Below are 21649 nucleotides of genomic sequence, written 5' to 3' on the forward strand. Positions count from 1 at the left end.
GGAAAGTAAAAGGAAATTTTAAATCAGACTTCAGGAGCACATCAGGAGCATTATAAATAAAAAAGAATATAGCTCTGTGGCTAAGCATTTTATGTTGGTTCATAACTCTAACCCTAATGGTCTACAAGCCACGATTTTGGAACAAGTTGATAAAGGTGTATTTTCTGATCAATTGTATAAGAAAAAATTATTGTATAAGGAAAGCATTTTAATTTTGAAATATGATTATCTCCTCAGGGTCTTAATGTAGAATGTAACTGGAGGCTTTTAATTTGATTTCTTAATGATTTTTTTTAATGTTTACTGGATAATTAATTAATGTTTATTGGTTAGTTGTCTTGTTTGATATGGTATTTAAACTGAGTTTATTTTGTTATGTTTTATACTCCTTGAAGGTGTTTGCTGAAGCGCTAGAGGTGCAATAAATTGGTGTATTCTTTGTCTGTTTTTCATCGTTGATTTTTTCTTTTTTTGGTTGGTGTTTTACATGTATCATGTAACTTGCAATGTGGTTATTTAAGTGTGAAATTGTTTGCATGTGGTTTGGTTCTGAAGAACTTTGCAATTAAAGTGCTCAACGAAAACACATTTTGTACCTTTTCTTTGACTCTACCAATATCAACCAGTGTTAATTGTGATTATCAGATTTATTTATATATTTCACAGCTAACAAACAAGTTACATCTTAATTTTTCTCCATAATCCATTATAATACTTTGTAATTGTGTATTTTAATACTATTCACATTGATAATTATATTTGTTACATTATGCTGCACTCATATTTTAAGTTTGCCTTAATTCTTTTTATCTTTCTTTCTTCTTCCTTTTTATGACCCTCCGACCAATAAAATTGTAACCCCATTCCTGAATTCACCCTATTTCTTAGTCTTTTACTCATCATATGCTCTACTAATTTGCATTGTATTATCTGCTGTATTTTGTTTCATCATAATTTCAACTTAACCCATTTAATTTGTTTCATTATCATTTTCATTTCACTGTCTACACTTGCTAACCACATTATCTTTTTCCTCAGCATTGTTTACCCAAAAAGCTCTTGTCCGCTTCACCAAACAGATGTGTTTACTTCCCATTCCCCCTTTCAATCACATGTTTCCTTGGGACACTTGGCAATTAAATTTCATTTTCTTACAAAAATAAAACTTTTGTATTTCCCCATATCATTTTGTGGATTTGTTTCTACTAAATCAGGAACTGCACTAGGTTATGTCAGAGATTTCTGTTTTCTGTTTTCATAAGATCATATCCAGCATAACTTCAGCCCCGAGAAAACTTAATTTTTGCAACTTCATATTACATCCACAATATGTTTTCAGGTCAGCCCTAATATCTTAATTCCATAACGTCCTTTTTAATTATAAAATGCAGTCTTCATACTGATGACAGATTATACCTATAACATAATTTTTACAAGGTGCCACTGGTTTCAAAAGTCCAGCCCCATCAGTAACTCCGTTCATCATATTTTCCTTCTCAGATGAGATATCATACAGTGGTATATGGTTCAAGTGAAACAGCACTCTAATTTTAGTTACAACAATCACAAGTAGCTTAGAATGGTATATCAAAAGATGCATCTCTTCAAAGATGTAACTCATCCTTTAATATACCTCAATCGTATTAGATTTCGTTTATGAACTTCAGTCCTTTCGCCTGAAAGACCACGTCAGCAAAAATTCTCTATACCAGATTAATTGTATGCTCACCTCTTCCTTGGCTCATAGCTTAATTGTCCACACATTTAACATCATCATATGTTGTACCTCCTCTTATCTCATGACATTTGATCCACCTTTTCTTTTCCTTGTCAGTGCTGCACTGGCCATGCCATAATTCCACTCCACAACATTTCCCGTGGATTGATTTACAAACTGGTTCCTTCAGACATTTGCATGAGCACTTCTTCCACACAGGTCACTCCTTCTTCTTTTGCCTCTGCATACAAGAAATCAATTTCAAAAGGAAAACAAACATTCTCCTTTTGTAACTGGTGAATTAAAAAACCCTAAAGGGGCAAGATTATGGTTAATATATATGAGTAAGGTGAGGGATGAAGCTTTTGAATATATTTATCTATTTTCTGAATTAAATAAAGTTTATTTTTCTCTGCTCATTCCTAGGCAGTTCTCTTTTTACATGAAAAATACTAATTAATTATTTTTTAAAAAAAAAAAAAAACAAAGTTCAAAAGATGCATCAGAAAGGTTTTGTTTCAAAATGAACAATTGCTTGTTTTATAATATTTATTTGAAAACAATGTCCCAGATTCCAAAATACTTGCTGTCAGTCTAAGTGACTACTTACACTGAGAGCAGGCTAAGAGCAGGCAATGTTCTTCATGCCAATCACTGGTGCAGTAGCCTTAGCTATATGGGTTATATTCTGCCAAGGCTATAACAGCTGGCCAGCTTCCAAAGCTTCAGAGCACCTTCCATGTGCCCAAACTGTCAAGCAGCTTGAGCTGAGCTGACTAAAAGACAAATTCGGGCACAAAGCCCATTTGGAGCTTTGTTGCAGCTAAAGACTACACTCCTCTGAGGCTTCTGAGGATCAATGGTCGGATTTCCTTTCCTTAGCTGTTCAGATAAGTTCCTTTTGGAAAAAAAAAACCTTCCATTTTCTTATGTTTTACTGATGTATTTTTACTTTCTTCTTCAGGAAAGTTATTTTAAAGCTAGGATTGTTGGATTGCCTTGAGACAAACGTACTTTTAAACAAAGCACTTGTTGTTTCTGTCAGTTTAAAATTCAATTCAATTCAATTCAATTCAATTCAATTCCATTTATTTATACCCGTAAGTAAATTCTTTTTGCAGTGACAAGATTAAGTGCTGGTCCAGACATAACATCCATCATTCACATAAATACAGTAATGAGAAAAAGAACATAACAATAAACATAACAAGAAACATTTAACCCTCATTCAAAAAAAGAAAAAAAAAAAGAAAAATTGGTTTCCAATATATATTGCACATTCAACAACATTCTACTATTTTTCCAATCAGACAGTATTGCACTCAATTTAAACCAAAAACTGCAAAAGTGCCAAGGTGCCGACGTTAAGGCTGTATAAAGATTTTAAAACATCTTTTAAGATGCAGTATTCTTATTATTCATACATGTAATTGCTGCTGGAACAAAACTATTCTTATATCTTTTTGTTTTACATCTTGGAAACATATACCTCTTTCCTAACGGAAGTAACTGAAATTCACAACATAATGGATGTGACACATCTTTTACGACTGAATTAATTATTCTTTCTGTTTTAAATATAAAGATATAAGACACATCTGTTGTTTGCCAATCAATTTGCTAGACCACTTTACAATCTGATTCAATGAATTACTATTTTTCACAGACAAAGTTCCATACCAAGCTACCGATTCAATGAAAGCACAGTAAAAAAAAGCATAATACTTTTGTCTTTATGTAACTGTAACAGTTTTCGCAAACAGAACAGTTGTTGATGTTATTTCTTATATACCATTATGCAGTTTTTATCAAAATTCAACTTTGAATCAATAACAGTTCCTAAATACATATAAGATTGCACACATTCTACCATCTGATTTTTAATAAATGTTGCATCAAAGCCATAGACATGTTTCCTAAGCTCTATTACTATATCTTTGGTCTTTGAAATATTTATCTGACTATAAGAATCTTCACACAACTCTGTAAAATCTTTAATAACTGGACAATGACTTACCTTTTCATTTATGAGCTAACTATGACAGTATCATCTGTACATTTTAAAATTGTTCTATTTTCATATATACTTCTACAGGTATTTGCGTACAAAATAAACAAAAGGGCAGATAACCCACACCCTTGCGGTGTTCCAGTTGAAGAATAAACCTGATCTGATAAGGCTTTATTTACCCTTACTTTCTGTGTTCTGTTAATTAAAAAAATCCAAAATCCAGCCCATAAGGTTATGACCCAGGTCGAACTGTTCTTGTAACCTATGTATTAATACATGTTGTTGAATAGTGTTAAAAGCAAATGAAAAATTGACCAACAAAAGTATAATGTGTGATACTTCACTTTCTAAATGTTTAATAAGCAAATTAAGTAAGGTAATTGTCACATTTTCACGTGTCCTATATGCAAACTTCATAGGATCAAGCAGATGTACAACCTTCTTTAAAATCTGTACTTTTACCAATTTTTCAAAAACTTTCATGACTATTGAAGTAAGGGCTATTGGTCTAAAATCATTTAAAATCTTTGGGCACTTAGATTTAGGAATTGGAATTATTACAGCATCTTTCCATAATACTGGCACATGTTACATTTGTAACAACTTCTCAAAAATATAATGAAACGTGGAGGTTAACTCTCTAGCACAACCCTTTAACACTTGTCCACAGATGCTATCGGATCCACTACTCTTTCCTGTTTTAACAGAATGAAAAGCTTTTTCTACATCATTTTGATTTATTCAAAAATGTTTCTCATCTACAAGCTTCTGTCACAACCTGTTTGCCTCAGTACTAAAATCATGAGAGTCAAAATGAATGAAAAAGAGACTGAGACTATTAGCAAAATTAAGATATGTATTCCATCCATTTAGAGTAACCTATTACTTTTTGAATTTTGAAGATCACCAATGGCCACCATACTAGACCACACTCAGCCAAGATTATTTGCAACCATGTTGTTTTCTAAATTATATGTTTGCTTTGCTCTCAAAATTTCTTTGCTCTCAAAATTTCAAGTTTTAACTCTCTTTATGTAAATCTAACATATTGCCTTCTTTGAAGGCTTCGTTCTACATTGTTTAAACTAAGCTGAACAGATGTATTTATCCACAGCTTGATATTTGGATACATTTTCACATTTTTACTTGGCACAATCATTTCTCTACAAAAAGTAATTTATGAACATTCCATACCACTGCAACAGTCAATTAAATCAGCGAACCCAACAAAGTAATTCCACAAAGATGTAGTACAGGACGGCACAACAACTCCTCGGCTGGAACAGAGCTCAATTTATTTATCCAATGTAAAATCCTCCAATGAGTTACTTCAATGACAAACACAAGACAACTTTTAAACAACGTATAAAACTTGATGAGTTAAGTGCTTTCATCTGACAATTTTCAGACTTCATCAGAACTCTGATTAAATGTGATCAGAAGTTCTGATGAAGTCTGAAAATTGTCAGATGAAAGCACTTAACTCATCAAGTTTTATACGTTGTTTAAAAGTTGTCTTGTGTTTGTCATTGAAGTAACTCATTGGAGTATTTTACATTGGATAAATAAATTGAGCTCTGTTCCAGCCGAGGAGTTGTTGTGCCGTCCTGTACTACATCTTTGTGGAATTAATTTATGAACATATTACATCAGCAGGTTTATCTAAATCATCACCACAAGACTATTTAAACATATCCCAATTAGTACAGTCTAAACTATTTTCTGTGGAGAAAATTAGTTTATTTAATGTTGTGGGGCTGCCATATTGTTTGAAATTCTTTTTAGTGTGTTTTCTTTGTTAAAAAGGGTAACTTTTGTAGACTGATAGTTTTATTGGCATTGCTTCTTGTTTTCCCCAGGATACAGGGACTATTTTTGATTTGACCATAGAGCAGATTGTCACTCCCACTGTTGGCTCTTCTTAATGCTAAAAAAAAAAAAAGTTAAGCAAACACCCTTTCCCACTACAGCAGGTGAGCAATTTGCCTCTGCTGGAGGTGGGTGACTGCTGTGGCCATTTGTTGTACCTCAGACCCTTGCTTTTTTACCCAGGATCCCTCTGGTGTAGCAACTTCAGCCACTATGGACCAGGTATTAGCCATGTACTCTCTGGCTGCTGAGTCCCCTCGATGGGCATGGGAGGACCACTCTTGTTGGCCCTTGGATTTGGAACAGGGAAGGTTTCCCTGTTCTGTCAGAATGCTGTGACCACACAGCTGCCCCCATTTTACCTGTCAAAAAGAAAGAAAAAAACAAGCATGTATCTACCCCTTCTCAAATTTCTTTGGATAGGAGTGGTTTACTGGGACTGGCTCAGGGTTTGATTCAGGCTATTGATCCTTCATGTAGAGTAGTTTTCAGTAAAAGAAAGAGGGATGCCTCTTTTTTTGAAGAGATTCAAGATATTGAATCTGAACAGGAAGATATAGGAATGGATTTGGGTTTTCCTCCTCAGATTTCTGATTCATACGCAGAAGAGAGCTCTCTTTTTGTTTCTCCCTGTGGGAGTTTCCTTTTCTCTGAGACTATAGCTAGAATGGCACAGTGTTTTCAGTGTGAGAACACTGAGGCTTCTCAGTGCCTCAAAAATACTATGAGTTGTTACAGAAGGATTTTCCAGAACCTATACCCATTCCTTCTATCCTATATTCTTTAGAGGATGTGTGTCATACTGCCTACAATTTTCCTGATAGTCAGATAGCTGTCCCTAAAAACATGTATGACGTTTCTCAGTCTTTTAAATATTTATATACTATTCCCAATCCTGACCTAGCAGTTATAGTCTTAGTTGACTCTGTTGCTAAGTACTTAGTTAATTGTAATCCTACAGTTTCTAATAAGGATGGGAAACTTATTGATAGGTATGGGAAAAAGTGTATATTTTTGCTAATTTGAATTTCAGGCTCATATGTTAAAGTTTATTCTGACATATTCTGAAAGTACAGAAGACACAAAGAAACCACTGAAAAAACTGCAGCTGAGGATGAAGTGAGACACTGAACCACACCAAATGAAAATTCACTATCCAAATACAATCTAAGTACACTCCAAGTTTATTCAAACCAAATACAAAGGACAATAAAAACCGTAAGCACTTTTGTCCCGTGACAACAGAACTTCATCAGACAATCAAAATAACATTGCAGCAGGCTTTTAAACATATTCACAAGTATCCTAATTGTTTCTATCAATGCCCCCTTAAAGCTATAAAGCCAGGTTTTTCATAAATACATACTATACTATAATAAATATACATTAAAATGCATATAAATACATATAAATACACAAATTTACAATCTTAAAAACATAAAACTTCTATACTTTTGGTATGTAGTAGTACATTACATTATATAATTTTACCTTCTTAAAGCCTTTAAATTCAATAAGGAACTGATGGATACTTTTTCATTTAAACCTGGCCAGTTAGTAGAATCTAATAACAACTGCCGGTAAAGTTCCCTTCTTTCTAATAAGGCAGACCAAGCACCACCCCTAATATCTGTTACAATGTTGTCTATTATAAAGAAACAAAAGGAATGCCCTTCATTCTCCAAAATATGCTTGTATAATGCATTTGTCTCCTTTTTCACTTTTATATCATACACGTGCTCATAGACACGTCTTTTTAACTTTCTATCTGTTTTTTCCATTGTAAAAACAATTACATTGGTTACATAAGGCACAATATACTATTCTCTCTGAATCACAATTGTATTTACACCTTATATTAATAATGATATTATTAATATTAAATACACCTCCCTTTTTTATGTATTTAAAAAATCGGCACATTCCACACTTTTTCATCTGCCCATTCTTATTGTCATTGCCCAAAGTAAATTTCCTTTCGTATGAACACTTTAAGTTCCTACCTCTTCTAAATATAATGGATGATCTCTCATCTATATATGATCTAATAGTTCTATCCTGATTCAGGATGCACCAGTTTTTATTTAAGATTTTCTTTATATCCATACTGTCAATTGTATATACAGTAATAAGCGAAGTATTATAATCTCTGTTCATGATCTCATCATTGTCAGGAATTCCACCCATCATATACCCATTCTGAGATGATGCTTCAGATAGAAGGGGAACATAACATTTTAGAAACAAGTAGGATACTTGTGAATATGTTTAAAAGCCTGATGAAGTTCTGTTGTCATGGGATGAAAGCGCTTATCGCTTTTATTGTCCTTTGTATTTGGTTTGAATAAACTTGGAGTGTATTTGGATCGTATTTGGATCGTGAATTTTCATTTGGTGTGGTTCAGTGTCTCACTTCATCCTCAGCTGCAGTTTTTCAGTATATTCTGAAAGTATGTAGGAATGTTTTACCTACAGTTTGTTCTTGTGAAGAAAAGCCTGCTTTAAATAACTTAGTCTTTTCTATTGCACAGGTCACTACTCATTGTTTGCAGTGTGTGTATGACACTTCTTACAGGGCTATGACCGCTGCTATGGTTTTAAGGAGATTTGCTTGGCTGCATTCTCAGAACCTTCCAAATGACATTAAAAAATAGATTTTAATTTCTCCCTTGGATAGAGATTTAATGTTTGGTCTCAATGCTGCAAGGGTGATCAAAAGGTGTGATGAAAGGGGCAAGCTGATCCAGTGAATCTCAAAGATTTTTCAGCCCTCCTTTTCCAAATTGTCCAAGGGATTTTCTTTCTCTTCATCCATTTTTGGCAAAAAACAGAATAAACAGTTTCAACAGAATTCAGGTAAACAGATCTTTAAGAAATGGCAATGAGGCTCCAAAAAGAAGTGTCAAACCTCCCAAAGCCAAGGACACTCCAACAAGTCTGAATAACTATTCAAGAGACCTTGTGAGTCCTTCCTACCCTGGCCCTCTTTCTCTTCCGGACAGCCTGAATCTCCATTTTTCTCTTTGGTAACAGATGTTTCAGACAAATGAGTTCTGAAAATCATTCATCAGGGCTACGGATGGCAGCGGGAGGAAATTCCTCCTTTCCAGGGGGCCATTCCTCACCCTGCAGATAAGACTATTTTGTTTCAACCTGTTCATCATCACATGCTGTCCCAAGGAGAGATAGAAACAGTTTCTCCTTCACAGGTGGGAAAGGGGTTTTATTCAAGGATGTTCCTAGTCCCAAAGAAAGAAAATGCTCGGAGACCCATTCTGGTTCTTTCTTTCTTTCTTTCTTTCTTTCTTTCTTTCTTTCTTTCTTTCTTTCTTTCTTTCTTTCTTTCTTTCTTTCTTTCTTTCTTTCCTAAACCTATTTGTGATAGTGTCCACATTCAAAATTATGTAATTTCACAACCTGCTGCATCTACTTCCTCTTTGAAGTTTCCTGGTAACACTAGACATAAAATATGCTTATCATCATATTCCTATTCATCATGACATCAGGGATTTCTTAAGGTTTTGTTGTGTCTGGATCACATTATCAGTTCTCTGCCTTACCCTTTAGACTATCCACTGCACCAAGAGTGTTCACAAAGTGTCTGAGTTCAGTTATATCTCATTGCAGGTGTGATGCCCACCACTGCTACCAATATGTGATGGCCACCAATATGTGTCACCCCCACATTGGGCCAGTAATCAAGGAGCCTGAATCCTCACCGCTGACACTGGAGAGGGACATGCACTTGGAATATAAATGGATACACTCAGTATTTCCAGATGCAGACCTCTCTGCATCAAGTACAATTTCCCTTAAGAGCACACAGGGACCACACTCAGCCTGGGGTCTGGATGTCTCTATATCTGTCTCCCTCCAGGTCCCCAATAAAACTCCCCACTGGTAAAGCTGTAAGGTTAAGTTCTCAGCCGAGTGTCCAAGCCAGGTCCTCCAGCACCCTATCTGTAAACCCAGTGCTTTGTTTCCCACCCAAGTAGCTGACACACACAGGCTAAGAGATTTGATTTGCACACAAACACACGCAAACACACACACCTGGGAAAGGGTGGCTCAGGTTTACTAGCTATACCCGCTTCTACCCAGACTATAAGGTAGTTATCACCACCACCAGACACTCCCCAATCAGGTACTCTAAGGCCCTCAGCAAAGGCTGTCCAATTATGGTTTACTATCAAAATGTTGATTGTCCATCAGTGAATGTGCATTTTGTTGACTCCTTTATGTGAAATCCATAATGTCAATTTCTCACAAAAACACAGAAAGTTGAGATTTCCAACCACTCCACACCTACAAACAATTTCTAACATGGGTCATAAAGGGGGTGAGATTTTGTGGTTCGGAATACTGGTGTTTGACATTTTTAACCATCACTGTTTGGATTTTGTGTTAGTGGTGTCACCAATGTGCGATCTAAATTTTAATTGTAAACCTCCAATTATACTGTGTAATATTAATACTAATACAAGTCATAGTAGTTCACCAAGAAGGCTAGGTCTTCTGGAGTGGCCCATGCAGTGTCAGCAGATAAATATAAGTACTCTTAAAGGTTAGATGCTTCCTACAAGGACCAGTCATAATAAAATTATAAATATGTTTAATAATAAATAATAAAAGAGCATGAAAATACTGAATATATATTCACATTAAACAACAGAGTTGAAATCACAGAAAATATTTAAATTACCATTGATGGACAGACTCATACAAATAAAGAAAAATACCTCTAAACTAAGATTCACTATATTTCTGACTTAATCTAAAAGAATTACTGTTCCCTAGTTAAGTTACTTACTACTGCAAGGCAAGATGCATTGGGGGAGAGTCTTTCCAGTCAGGCTTCCCAAACATAATACTATATACTCTGAGATTTCTCTATGTAATACCTAAAATATAATTTCCAAGAGGGATGGCAGAATTACCTCATCTGGCCACCTGACTTTAGGTTCTCACAGTATTCTCCTTTGAAACTGAGACAGGAATTTAGCACACACTGACATAATACACATCCAAATGTTTATGGCAGTGCCTGGGGCCTCCCTTCTATTCACTGAGCTAATGAACAAAGGCTCTTTCCCAGACCAGCATCGCTGGTCATATTTTAATGGTTTAACAGCTCATTAACATTTCCCTTATTTTTCTTAAAGTTAACCTTTGCTGTCCCAGTGTCCTCTATTAAAACATATACATTTAATTCAATGTCAGTAATACATGTACATTTCTTTTCATTTAAGCAGGATGCACCTTTGATACATTTTAACACACACAAACCTCACCAGTATATTTTCAGCACAAACATCTGTACAAATCAGTTTGATATACAAACAATATACAGTTTTAATACATTTTTAACACAAGCAACATGTATAAATCAGTTTGATATTCAAAGGACATATCATTCCTTATAAAAATCCAGCTGGCTCTGCTGGCACTTGCCCACATCATCAGAACAGGATACAGGATAACCACATTTTTTCCATATTTAGATGACTTGCTTATCTTTGCAGAGTTTATTTCAAAATGTCAGGAATCTCTTTTTTGGTTGAGCGATCTCTTGCAGAACATGGGATTCCAAGAGAACATTCAAAAGTCTTACTTGACTCTCTCACACAGGATTGGGTTCCTGAGATGTCAGCTAGACACCTCAGTTCAAAGAGAGTTTCTTCCGCAGGAAAAAAAATAGATCTTTATTTAGATCTGTTTCTAAGTTTTTACACTTAGACTTCAGTCACAATGAGGGAATACCTAAGGATTTTGGGTCTCATGGAATCTGTGATTCTCATGATACCCTTGGCAAGACTCCACATGAGAAAGATACAAAAGTATTTAAAATTGGTTTGGTCACAGCATCAACACTCTTTATCTTTTCAGATCCCAGTACTGGGGTTGCCAGAAGAGAAATCACTTGGTGAGGAAAACAGATATCCTTAAATCAAGGTCTCCCCTTCTCCTTCCCTGCTCCAAAGCAGTCAGTCACCACAGATGCTTTGGATTTTGCTTGGAGAGCAGTTTCAGGAGAGATAAAAGTGCAGGAGGTGTGGGACACCAAGTGCAGATGCAAGCCACATAAGTATCTAAGAGATGCTTGCCCTTATCAAGACTGTCAGTGCAAAATTGTGTGGCAGACAAACTGAGCAGGACCAGGACAGACCCTCACAAACGGAAACTACATCTGAGTTCTTCAAAGATTTGATCCATCCATGGGAAGTTCCTCAAGTAGACCTCTTTGCCTCCTCTCTGAATAATCAACTGGAAAAATTCTGTTCTAGGACTCCATGCAAGAAGGCCTGGAAGACTAATGCCTTTTCTTTTATTTGGACAAGAATGTTCCTGTATGCCTTTCCACTAATATCCAGGGTACTTCTGAAGATTCAGAAAAAATATCCCAAAATCATTGTGGTGACTCCCTTCTGGCCCAGGTAACCATGGTTCTCCCTTTTTTGGAAATGGCCAGGGATAACTACCTCAAGCTTCCTCATAGAGTGGATCTACTCACAGAAGAACAGGGGTGTTTGATATGGTTTATCCTCAAAATATTGATGGTCACAATGTCGAAACTGCTTCTGTGAACTCTGAACTGCACCTTCTCAAAACCTCAAACACCGATATTCTGAACTGCAAAAATCTCATCCCCTTTTTGACCCATGTTAGCACTTGTTTATAGGTGTGGCATGGTCAGAAATGTCGACGTTTGATGTTTTGTCGACTTTCTGAAGTTTTAGCAGTCCGCATTTCATGGAAACATGCACATTCGACTATGTGCATTTGACATTTTAAACGTAAACCATTTGATACACCCAGATATCAATCATCTTCAGCTGAGTGCTTGGATGATAGGGTCTGAATTCCTTTTATGTACCTGTTTTCTGAGGATGTCCTGCAGGTACTAATGGAGGCAAGAAAGTCTGCTACTAGAAAATCATATATATTAGCAAAAGGAAAATCATTAGTGCGAACAACATAACTAGCACCCATTCAGGGCTAGTTGTTCTCTGGTTTTACAATATTTGTATGAGTTACTATCCTATGACCTTCCTTATTCCTCTATCAAGGTTTATTTATTGGCCATTTCAGCATATCTGCCCATGGATCCTCCTCTTTCAAGACAGTCGCATGTCAAAATGTTCTTGGAAGGGACCTCTGCGAGAAGTGTATCTAAGTTGTAAGTTCTTATGCTGAGTCAACTCTACCTCATTTTCCACAAGGACAGAGTTTCTTTAATAAATAATTCTTCTTTTATGCTTAAAGTCGTATATGAGTTTACTTTAACTCAAACTATCCATAACCCCATTTTCTTTTCTGAACCTAAAAATGAGGGAAAAAGGACACTCCACATCTTGGATGTCCATAAACAACTTGGGTACTCTCTTGACAGAACTAAATCTTTCAGCTCATTGGATCAATTGTTCATTTCTTGTGAAGGTAAGAAGGGATAACCAGTGTCAAAACAGACTGTTTCCAAATGGTTGTCTAGGGCTCTTACCTATTGTTAAACTCACCATGACAAATCTATTCCTTGCATAGTCAAGGCCCACTCTACTAAGACCTTGGCTTCTTCGATGGCTTTTTGGAAAGGGTTGGATCTAGAAGTATTCTAGAAGCTGCTACTTGATCCACTGTACGTACTTTTAGAAAGCACTATAAGCTGAATTCCTTCTCTAGGTCTAGATCATTCTTTGCTAGGACCATTCTCCAGGGTATCCCGGACCTTTCTCCTTTCACCTCTCAAATATAGTTAGCCATGACAATCTACTCATATAGCTAAGGCTACTGCAGCAGTGATCAATATGAAGACCATAATATAGTTATGTAAGCTGAACTTATTATAACAGTAGATGTTCAAATGATTCCTGTTGCAGTAGCTGCTCCCTCCCTCTACCCCCCTTGTTTTTTGGTGCATTTTTATGACAGGGTGTGGACATTTATTTATTTATTTATCTTTTGTTATTCCTAGACTTGTCCTTTCAGGACACAACCTCCTTCTCTCTGCTGGCAGGAAAGCTCTGAAGGGCTTCGCTCCCAGACTTGTCTTTTAGTCAGCTCAGCTCAAGCTGCTTGATAGCTTGGGTGCATGAAAAGTGTCCTGAAGCTTTGAAAGCTGGTTGGCTGTTATATCCTTGGCAGGATATAGCCCATATTGCTAAGGCTGCTGCAGCAGTGATCATTCAAACATCTACTGTTATGGTAAGTTTAACTTACACAGCTGTACTTTTTAGAATCTGGTTTGCATAGTAAGCCTGTTTATAGATAGGCCTTACACTGAAGTCAGTCAATTACAATGAGAGTAGGTCTTTTGGAATCAGAGAAGACTTACACTGAGAACAACTCTTTCAGAATCTGGGCCAATGTATGTGTGGTGTTCTCCATTTAATATAGTATCATGTTAGCATATTACACCTCCAAGTTGTAATATCCACTAGTTCTGTGTTCTCCTCAGGTCTTCATTAAGATTCTAGCACATATTAACATGTGACATCATCATTTAGTGACACAATTGCCTAGTGCTTAGCAGTGTTTTTTTCACTGAATATCACCATCCTTTAATATCACTCTTTTCTGTAATTTGGCCCAGAAATGCTTTGGGCATTCCCTGCTCTAGTTAAGGTATTGTCACTAAGTTCTATAGAACATCCTTTGGCAATCTGTTTGGGTCTAGTACAGTAATGTGTCCCTTTGCTTTCAGTATTTTTAGATTTGTCCCCACAACCCTCTAATGTATTGCTCAGTGCCTACTTACTCAATCCCATCTTTGCTTGGAGGAGGACAAGAATAGGCTAATCTCTACAGTATCATGGTCACATTTCCCTAGTATGCAGAAGTACTAGCTAGGGGCTCCTCTTAGAATATGCCATAGTCCTAGTTGGACTAATAATGGCCAACAAAAGTAAAATCATATATTAATCAATTAAGCTTATGCATGCAGTTTTGAAAACTATACTAAGTCTAGAACAGTGCAGCATAAACGTGTGTTAGAGAAGATGCCTCAGTGATTTTATATAAGCAGTGTAAACAGTCATTAGGATCTGGAATGATGCACATTGCTTATTTTCTTCATAGGTTCATAGGTTCATAGGTAGGTACTAGGCTATTGGCCCTAGGGCCTATAGCAGCCTAGGAACCCTGGCTTTCGCCACCCAAGAAAATTATTTTCCTGTGCCCCTATCGAGCAGAGCTACAGAAGTGATCCCTGGGGTGAATTTCCTATCTCCCATCCAATCATCAAGATTTTTCTTGAAAAGTGCTAATGAGGAGCTTCGTTTGATATAGATAGGTAGTTTGTTCCAGAGTATGGGAAGTCTCTGTGACAGGAATTTATCCCTCCAGCATGTTCTGTTTATTGTGGTGACAAGGTTTAGGTCCCTAGAGCGTGTAGTTCGGAGGGATTGAGATTTCTTTAAGTGGAGTATGTCCAACAGTTCTGGGTTGACATAGCTTTGTATGTAAGGCAAAAATCGCCTCTGAGTAGGCGATATGCGATGGAGTAAAGCTGGAGATTTTTGAGACGGTCTGTGTAGGGCATCTGTTTGAGGCTGGTAATCCTCTTTGTGAGGTATTTCTGTGGCCTTTCCAGTTGTTGTAGATGTCTTGTGAGGTACATACCAAAAGGGGTGCTGTACTCTATAATGGGCCTAATGAGTGACAAGTAGAGGGGAACAATAACCTCTTTTTTCCTGGGTGAGAAACCTTTTGTGATGAGGTGTGCCATGAAGGATTTCCTGACTACTGTGGCATTGTGATTATCAAAGGATAGACTACTGTCAACCTGTGTCCCAAGGTCTCTTATCACACTTTTGGTGTTAAGTGGACTACCGCCTATATGGTAGTTCATGGATACAGAGTTTTTACCAAAAGGGATGACAATGCACTTTTTGGCATTGAGCTTGAGGCCATGGCTTTGACACCAGGCATCTATCTCAGTGAGGCCCTTTTGTAAGATATCCACATCATTAGGAGTTTCGATTATGGCTCCTAGTTTGCAGTCATCTGCGAACTTCGTTAGCCAAAGACTTTTTGTGTTAGCCTGTACTTCAGAGAAGTAGATACCAAACAGGAGAGGACCCAGGAATGAACCCTGTGGTACTCCACTTGTCACTGGTCTGAAGTTGGATTTGGAGTCTGCTACTTTCACAGTGTGGGTTTTGTCAGTGAGCCAGTTGGCAATCCATCTTGTGACATAGGGATTTATACCTAGTTTAGTGAGTTTATCTATAATTCCAGAGTGGGGGATGGTGTTGAAAGCCTTGGCGAGATCTAGATAGGCTGTGTGAACCACCTTACCCTCATCTATGGCTTTGGTGACCGCTTCAAAGAAGTCTGTCAGGTTAAGGGGACATGATCTACCTTTTACAAACCTGAACTGGGTGGAGTCCAGAGTTTGTAGATTACCAGTGTCATTGTTTATAAGTTTCATGATGATACATTCCATAGCCTTGCAGACCAGGGTCGTCAGGCTAATGAGGCGGTAGTTCCCGGGGTCTGTGGTGGCTCCCCCTTTGTGGAGTTGGATAACCATTGCTGTGCACCATTCAGTGGGCACAAAGTCTGAGGTGAGGCTGTGATTGAACATGGTACTTAGGTTGGGTGCCAGTTCATTCTGTAGTTCATATAGAACGCATCCTGGGATGTTGTCAGGTCCCATGGATGCTGTGTTCTTGGCTTTAGAGAGTGTGTTTTTTACCTGTGCAGCCATGATTACAGGAACTTTGCATTCTCCCAGTATAGAGATGGGCCCTTTAGGGGGTGAGAGGGAGGCAAATCACTGAACCTATCTGCTAGGATGTTGGCAATATCAGTTTGTTCTGTATATTTAGCGCCATTGTGCTGTAACTCAGAACAGATCTGACCGTTGCCATTGAGATTCTTGACATAACTATAGAATGCTTTGTGGCTGTCTTTAGAATCAGTGCAATTTTATTTTTGTAGCTAGCTTTGGAGGATTTTATGAGGGATCTCAGCTTCTTACTGAGGCTGATAAGGGAGTTCCTCCAATAATGGGATTTTACTCTTTTTTGCAACAGTTTCTTTCTTCTGTTGTAGAGTTTATTTATGGCAAGGGACCACCAGATTGGCTTCCTTTTTTGGAGGATAGCACCTTGGTTCTGTTAGGGATTGCATGATCAATGCACTCATGTAAGTGCTTATAAAGAGCATTTGTACAGGATTCAGCAGTCTGCTTGGGTGTCATGAAGTTTGACACTTCTGTCTTAAGAAGCGTGAAGTTGGCTTTGGAGAACTTTTTACATTGGTTTCCGTAGTGGGGTGTGGGGGTGGGATGTGGATGTCTAGAGTGATTAGCTTGTGGTCGGATCTGACCAACAAGGAATTGACCTCTGGTGGTGAACACCGGTTTCCCATGTTGGTAATGACCAGGTCTAGGATATTGTTGCCCCTGGTGGGGGTTTGGATAAGTTGATCCAAGGCGTTGGAATTTATGAATTCCAGAAAATGTTGAGCAAAAGAGTTGGTACAGGAGTAGTTTTCCCAGTTAATAGTGGGGTAATTGAAATCACCCATTATTAGGGTATTAGGTTGTACCCTAATATTTTCCAGTGTATCAAGAAATGAGGAGTGGGAATCCTGGGGCATGGTGGGCGATCTGTAGCAAGCTACAGTTTGGATTGCAGTCTTGCCCAGAGTTAGTTGCACTTGGATAATCTCAGATGCATTATGCTGAGCAACTAGCCTGGAGGTGTGGATATCCTTAATGAATATGGACACGCCTCCACCTTTAGTGTTTCAGTCCAGTTTAGGTGGCAGAAAGGTGTTGTATGAATTATAGCTTGGTAATACAGGGGAGCTATCTGGAGCCTTGAACCAGGTCTCTGTCACTGCACAGGTGTCAATGTTCTCCATTTTAAGGAGTGCCTTGAGTGAGTGTATTTTGAGGTTTAGACTTCTAGCATTGAGTAGCATTACTCTCAGATTTTGCTTGCTTGTACCTGTTATGGTGGTGAATTTGTCATTTGAATCTTGCCTAAAAAAGGCACTATAGGGGTGGCAAGAGCCTTAGCCAGTATCCGGAATCCCAAGGGCAACAGGTGCAGGCCAACTCTGACAAAGCATCATGGTCTGTTGATCATGTCATCCCAGGCAGACATATACTGGATCCCCTTAGAATGACACCAGAAGCTTAGCCAATTGTTGAAGTCAGTCATTTTGTCCTTGTACTGTGGTATCATTCTGGGTGATGGCAGGATGCTACTCAGGGCTAGGGCCATACCTGCCTGGGCTACAAGATCGGTGTGCCTGACTATAGAGTCACCTATGACTAGAGTGTTGGGTATGTTGTTATGCCTTATGGGCTGTGGTTGAATGGCACACTGAGTTTGTGGGGTATGTGTCATTTGGGTTGTGTTGGGGGGTGGAGGTTGCTTGCGTTTCTGCTTTGCAGGTCCCTGTTGCTTGGGGAGATTTTTATTGAGAGCCTGTGCGAATGTAGGTGTGTGTTTTGTGTTTTGTGTTTTTATGTGTATGTTTTGGTGGTGTAGGTTTTGAGGGACTATGTGATGAGTGTGGTGTGATGCAAGTGTTTACCTTCTCCTCTTGACTGTCTAGTCCAGTCTTGGGTGAAGAGAGCTTTGCTTCCAGTTTGGCTATATAAGTGCATCTCTCACAGGTTGTAGTGTTGGGTGGTAGGAGGAGAGGGTTGTCTGTGTACATGAGGCAATTGCTGCATTGCCTCAAGATACCCAGATTCATCAGGTTTTCCTCTAGACAAGTAAGGAAAGTTGAGTGCTGTAGTAATTTGTAGCTTATTTAGTGCTTACAATGAGTTCTGAACAAGTGCTGAGCTCAAAGAAACAGATTTGAGTGCTAAAATTAAAACAAACTGGCTAGTTCTAAGGGAAATTTTGAAGAGCAGACTTTATGGCACTGGGCATAGTTTAACCCTAGCTAAGCAATGATGCATAAACTGTTTTTTTTTCAGATAAGCTACCTAGAACTTACCACTCCCACATATAAGCTTGAAGGCTTCCCTCCAACACAGAAGAGCTTCAATTCTCTTTCTTAACAATACTGTGCACTCTTTTGTAGTTTATTTATCAATTGTCTATGCAGCCTTGCTTTTAGTATAGATACTTTATAAAAATGCTCATATCTGCAGAACTCTCTTACAGTATAAGTTTGCTTTCTGGTACAGACAATTGACTGTGTCTCTGTGCATTAATATGCATTTCACTTTTACTGGGCATAATCTGTACTACTGCTACATCTCACATATCATATTTTGTTTATTTGTACATTTGTTAACCAGGTAAGTGAAATGTCCTCTTTTCAGCCAGAAGCTGGGACAAAAATACCCAAATATTCAAATGACCATGCATTAAGCAATGGAGGTATTGTAGGATATATGCAAACATTGTAACAATTCAGATCTAGTAATGTTTGAGAATTTTCACTGACTTGTTTTTACTTCAGAAGGAGGTCATTTAGTACATGCCTTTCCATTCCTCTTACAGTCTGTTCTAGCAGCCATTGTCATTGCCAATTTGAAGGGAATGTTCTGGCAGGTGTTTGATGTTCCTGTTCTATGGAGGCAGAATAAGATTGATGCGGTAAGTAAGGCAATATTTTGACAGCTGTATAATTAATATTCTCCCTCTGTCTTAAACATTCGTTATCCTGTTTCTTTGTTATTCTTTTGGATTTTTAATCAAACTTGATTTTCCTTTTATTTTCTATTTAGCCATAGTAAAATAGTTGCTATACTTAGTTTTAGTCGGGAACACAGGAATACAATTTTTATTGTTAGTTTTGAAACATGCATAAATTTCTATGTTTAAAGTGAAGCTAAATTGACGACCACTCAACGGCTCCTATTTTTATTAGTAGACATAACCTAAAAATGTCTGTTTTTCAGAGCAAGGTGAGAAGCAAATTCACCTTTCTCCGTAACAACAAATCAGCAGTGCTCATTTAGGGGAAATGGTCTTCTGTGAGTTTTCAAGAACATATGGAGAAGGGCAAAAGCTTCTCTCAGCAGGTTTAAGTTTCATTGCTTTCATGAAGTATGACAGAATTTCAAAAAAGAGACAAGTATTTTAAAGAAATTACTAAGACTCTGCTTTGAAAAGACTAGCTCAAAGTCTCAGCATTCTCTAATGCATGAGAGAAATTATATTTTCTGTTTGCATTACAAGTCTGTAGCCACCAAGGGTTTCATGTTTTTTTTCAAAGTTACTTTTCTGTGTGCTGAAATTCTGAATGATATATTTTTAAACGTTTTCATCTGCAGTGTATGTACAACAGTGCCAAGCTTATTAATGACAATTCTAATTGTCTAAAAATATCCTGCAGCTAAAAAACATCTCTGCAAACAAGCCCAATGTAAATGCTTCACAAACAGCTCAATCACTTAAATAACTGTTCTCCTCACAAAGTTTGATAATTCCAATCTCCAGACATACTTCATTTTTTCCCTCTGATTCTTTCACCCCATTCAGCTGAAACCCAGTCATCTTCATCCAACTCCAATCGTCCTCCTAACCCCAATCTTCTAACAACTGGGGATCCAGTTTCTGCACCCTATACAGCTCTCAGTCATTTCTTTAAATCCTGTACCATCTCATCATGTGATTCTCTACCAAAATTTGACTCTTATTCCCCAAGCCTTCTAAATATGCTCCCTCATGTCTCCTTGCAATTAATTTATTTTGAAAGAGCATGCTTCATGCAGATACTATTGTAATCTCTGTTTTGCATTTTATAAACAAATTGTTTCACTTCCTTAACTACATAGCTGTAATGCTTGTCTACTGGCCAGACAAACTTTTTTTTTAATCTTGTAGTCCTGTTTATTGTTCATTTTTTGTATTGCTGTTGTTTTGTCATGAGTTGTAAACCCTGGGCTGAGCCTGAAAATGGTCCATATGGATTGGTGCTCTACCCTGATTAAAAAATTATTTAATATTATTTAAAACAGGTTTGCCTGTTTTTTTCCCATTTTGCATGGCCCCCACCTGGCCATCAGCTGCATGGCTATACCATTTTTGTCTATTCTAACAATATGCATTAAATTATTTATATTGCAAATGATTTCTTTGGTACAAGACGCTTGTTAGAAACTTCTAGAAATAAAGGTTGAATACACTGTTTACGCTCTCAGTCTCTCTATAAGGTTATTTATCATGGTGCATATTTTTCTATTAATTCTGCTTCTATTTCTATTAGGGATAGAGACATACCTCTCAACTGTCCAGATTTTTGCAGAATGTCTTTTGCCTCATATTTTTAGTGTGTTTCTCATACAATTTATGATTTTCTTTCAAACCAGTGAGGACTGGATTCATTAAATACAGATAGGCGTTTGAGTTTCAGACTTCATATTAGTTGGAAAATGCATTGTAATACAAAACCTTTTATTCTAACAACTTTTTCAGTTTATAAGAGCAATGTTAAAATTTGTCCCTGTTTCTGGCACTTCGTCCCACCATTAATTTTGGCTTTGTACAGATTTAGTGTGCTAAGAGGCTGAGAGGTATGGTTAGAGGACAAGCTCCCTATCCACAGTAAATTGGAACTAAAATCAGAGAACTTACTATGTCAGCTGGTCTTCCTTTTGGTTTAATTACATTACTTTTGACCCATGATTTACAGAAAAGAGGTAATCAAGAACATGTGCCTAATTTTTGTATCTTTCTTCAGATTTTTTTAATGTTGTTTGCAGGAGGTGGTAGTAACTGATTTTTATAGGAAGATTTTAGTGCTTTTCTTTAAGAGTGAAGTTTCAAGGTTAGGATATTAAACATGTGCAATTGTTACCAGTTGAGGTAGCAATATATTTTCTCAATCTATTATATTTGTGCCTGAGAAAGATGATGCTTCTGAATGGTTATTTACATTTGTGTGTTCATGTTTACATTTCCCCTTATGCTCTCCATTTTAAAACCTTCTGGGGGAGAAAGAATCTATAATGTTATGAAGTCTCCAACTAGCACATAGTGTTGGGGTAGTATATGACGGAAGAATGCCAAAGAAGTTGAAAAGTAAGGTGTACAAAACAGTGGTACTGTATGGTACAGAAACCTGAGCAGTGA

The 21649-nt window shown here is 37.3% G+C and overlaps 1 protein-coding gene across 2 annotated transcripts in view; it reads left to right on the forward strand.

The window, feature by feature from the left end:
• The window catches only part of SLC26A4 (solute carrier family 26 member 4), a 401657-nt gene that overhangs the window by 256495 nt on the left and 123513 nt on the right, over positions 1 to 21649 (forward strand). For both annotated transcript variants that reach the window (XM_044088553.1, XM_044088554.1), the window contains exon 12: positions 19073 to 19168. In XM_044088553.1, the coding sequence (XP_043944488.1) occupies positions 19073 to 19168 (96 nt within the window). The remainder of the gene's footprint in view (positions 1 to 19072; positions 19169 to 21649) is intronic.

This window comes from Protopterus annectens, chromosome 11.part0, assembly GCF_019279795.1.
Source record: "Protopterus annectens isolate FY-2018-M chromosome 11.part0, PAN1.0, whole genome shotgun sequence".
In the NCBI taxonomy this organism is placed as follows: Eukaryota; Metazoa; Chordata; order Ceratodontiformes; family Protopteridae; genus Protopterus; species Protopterus annectens.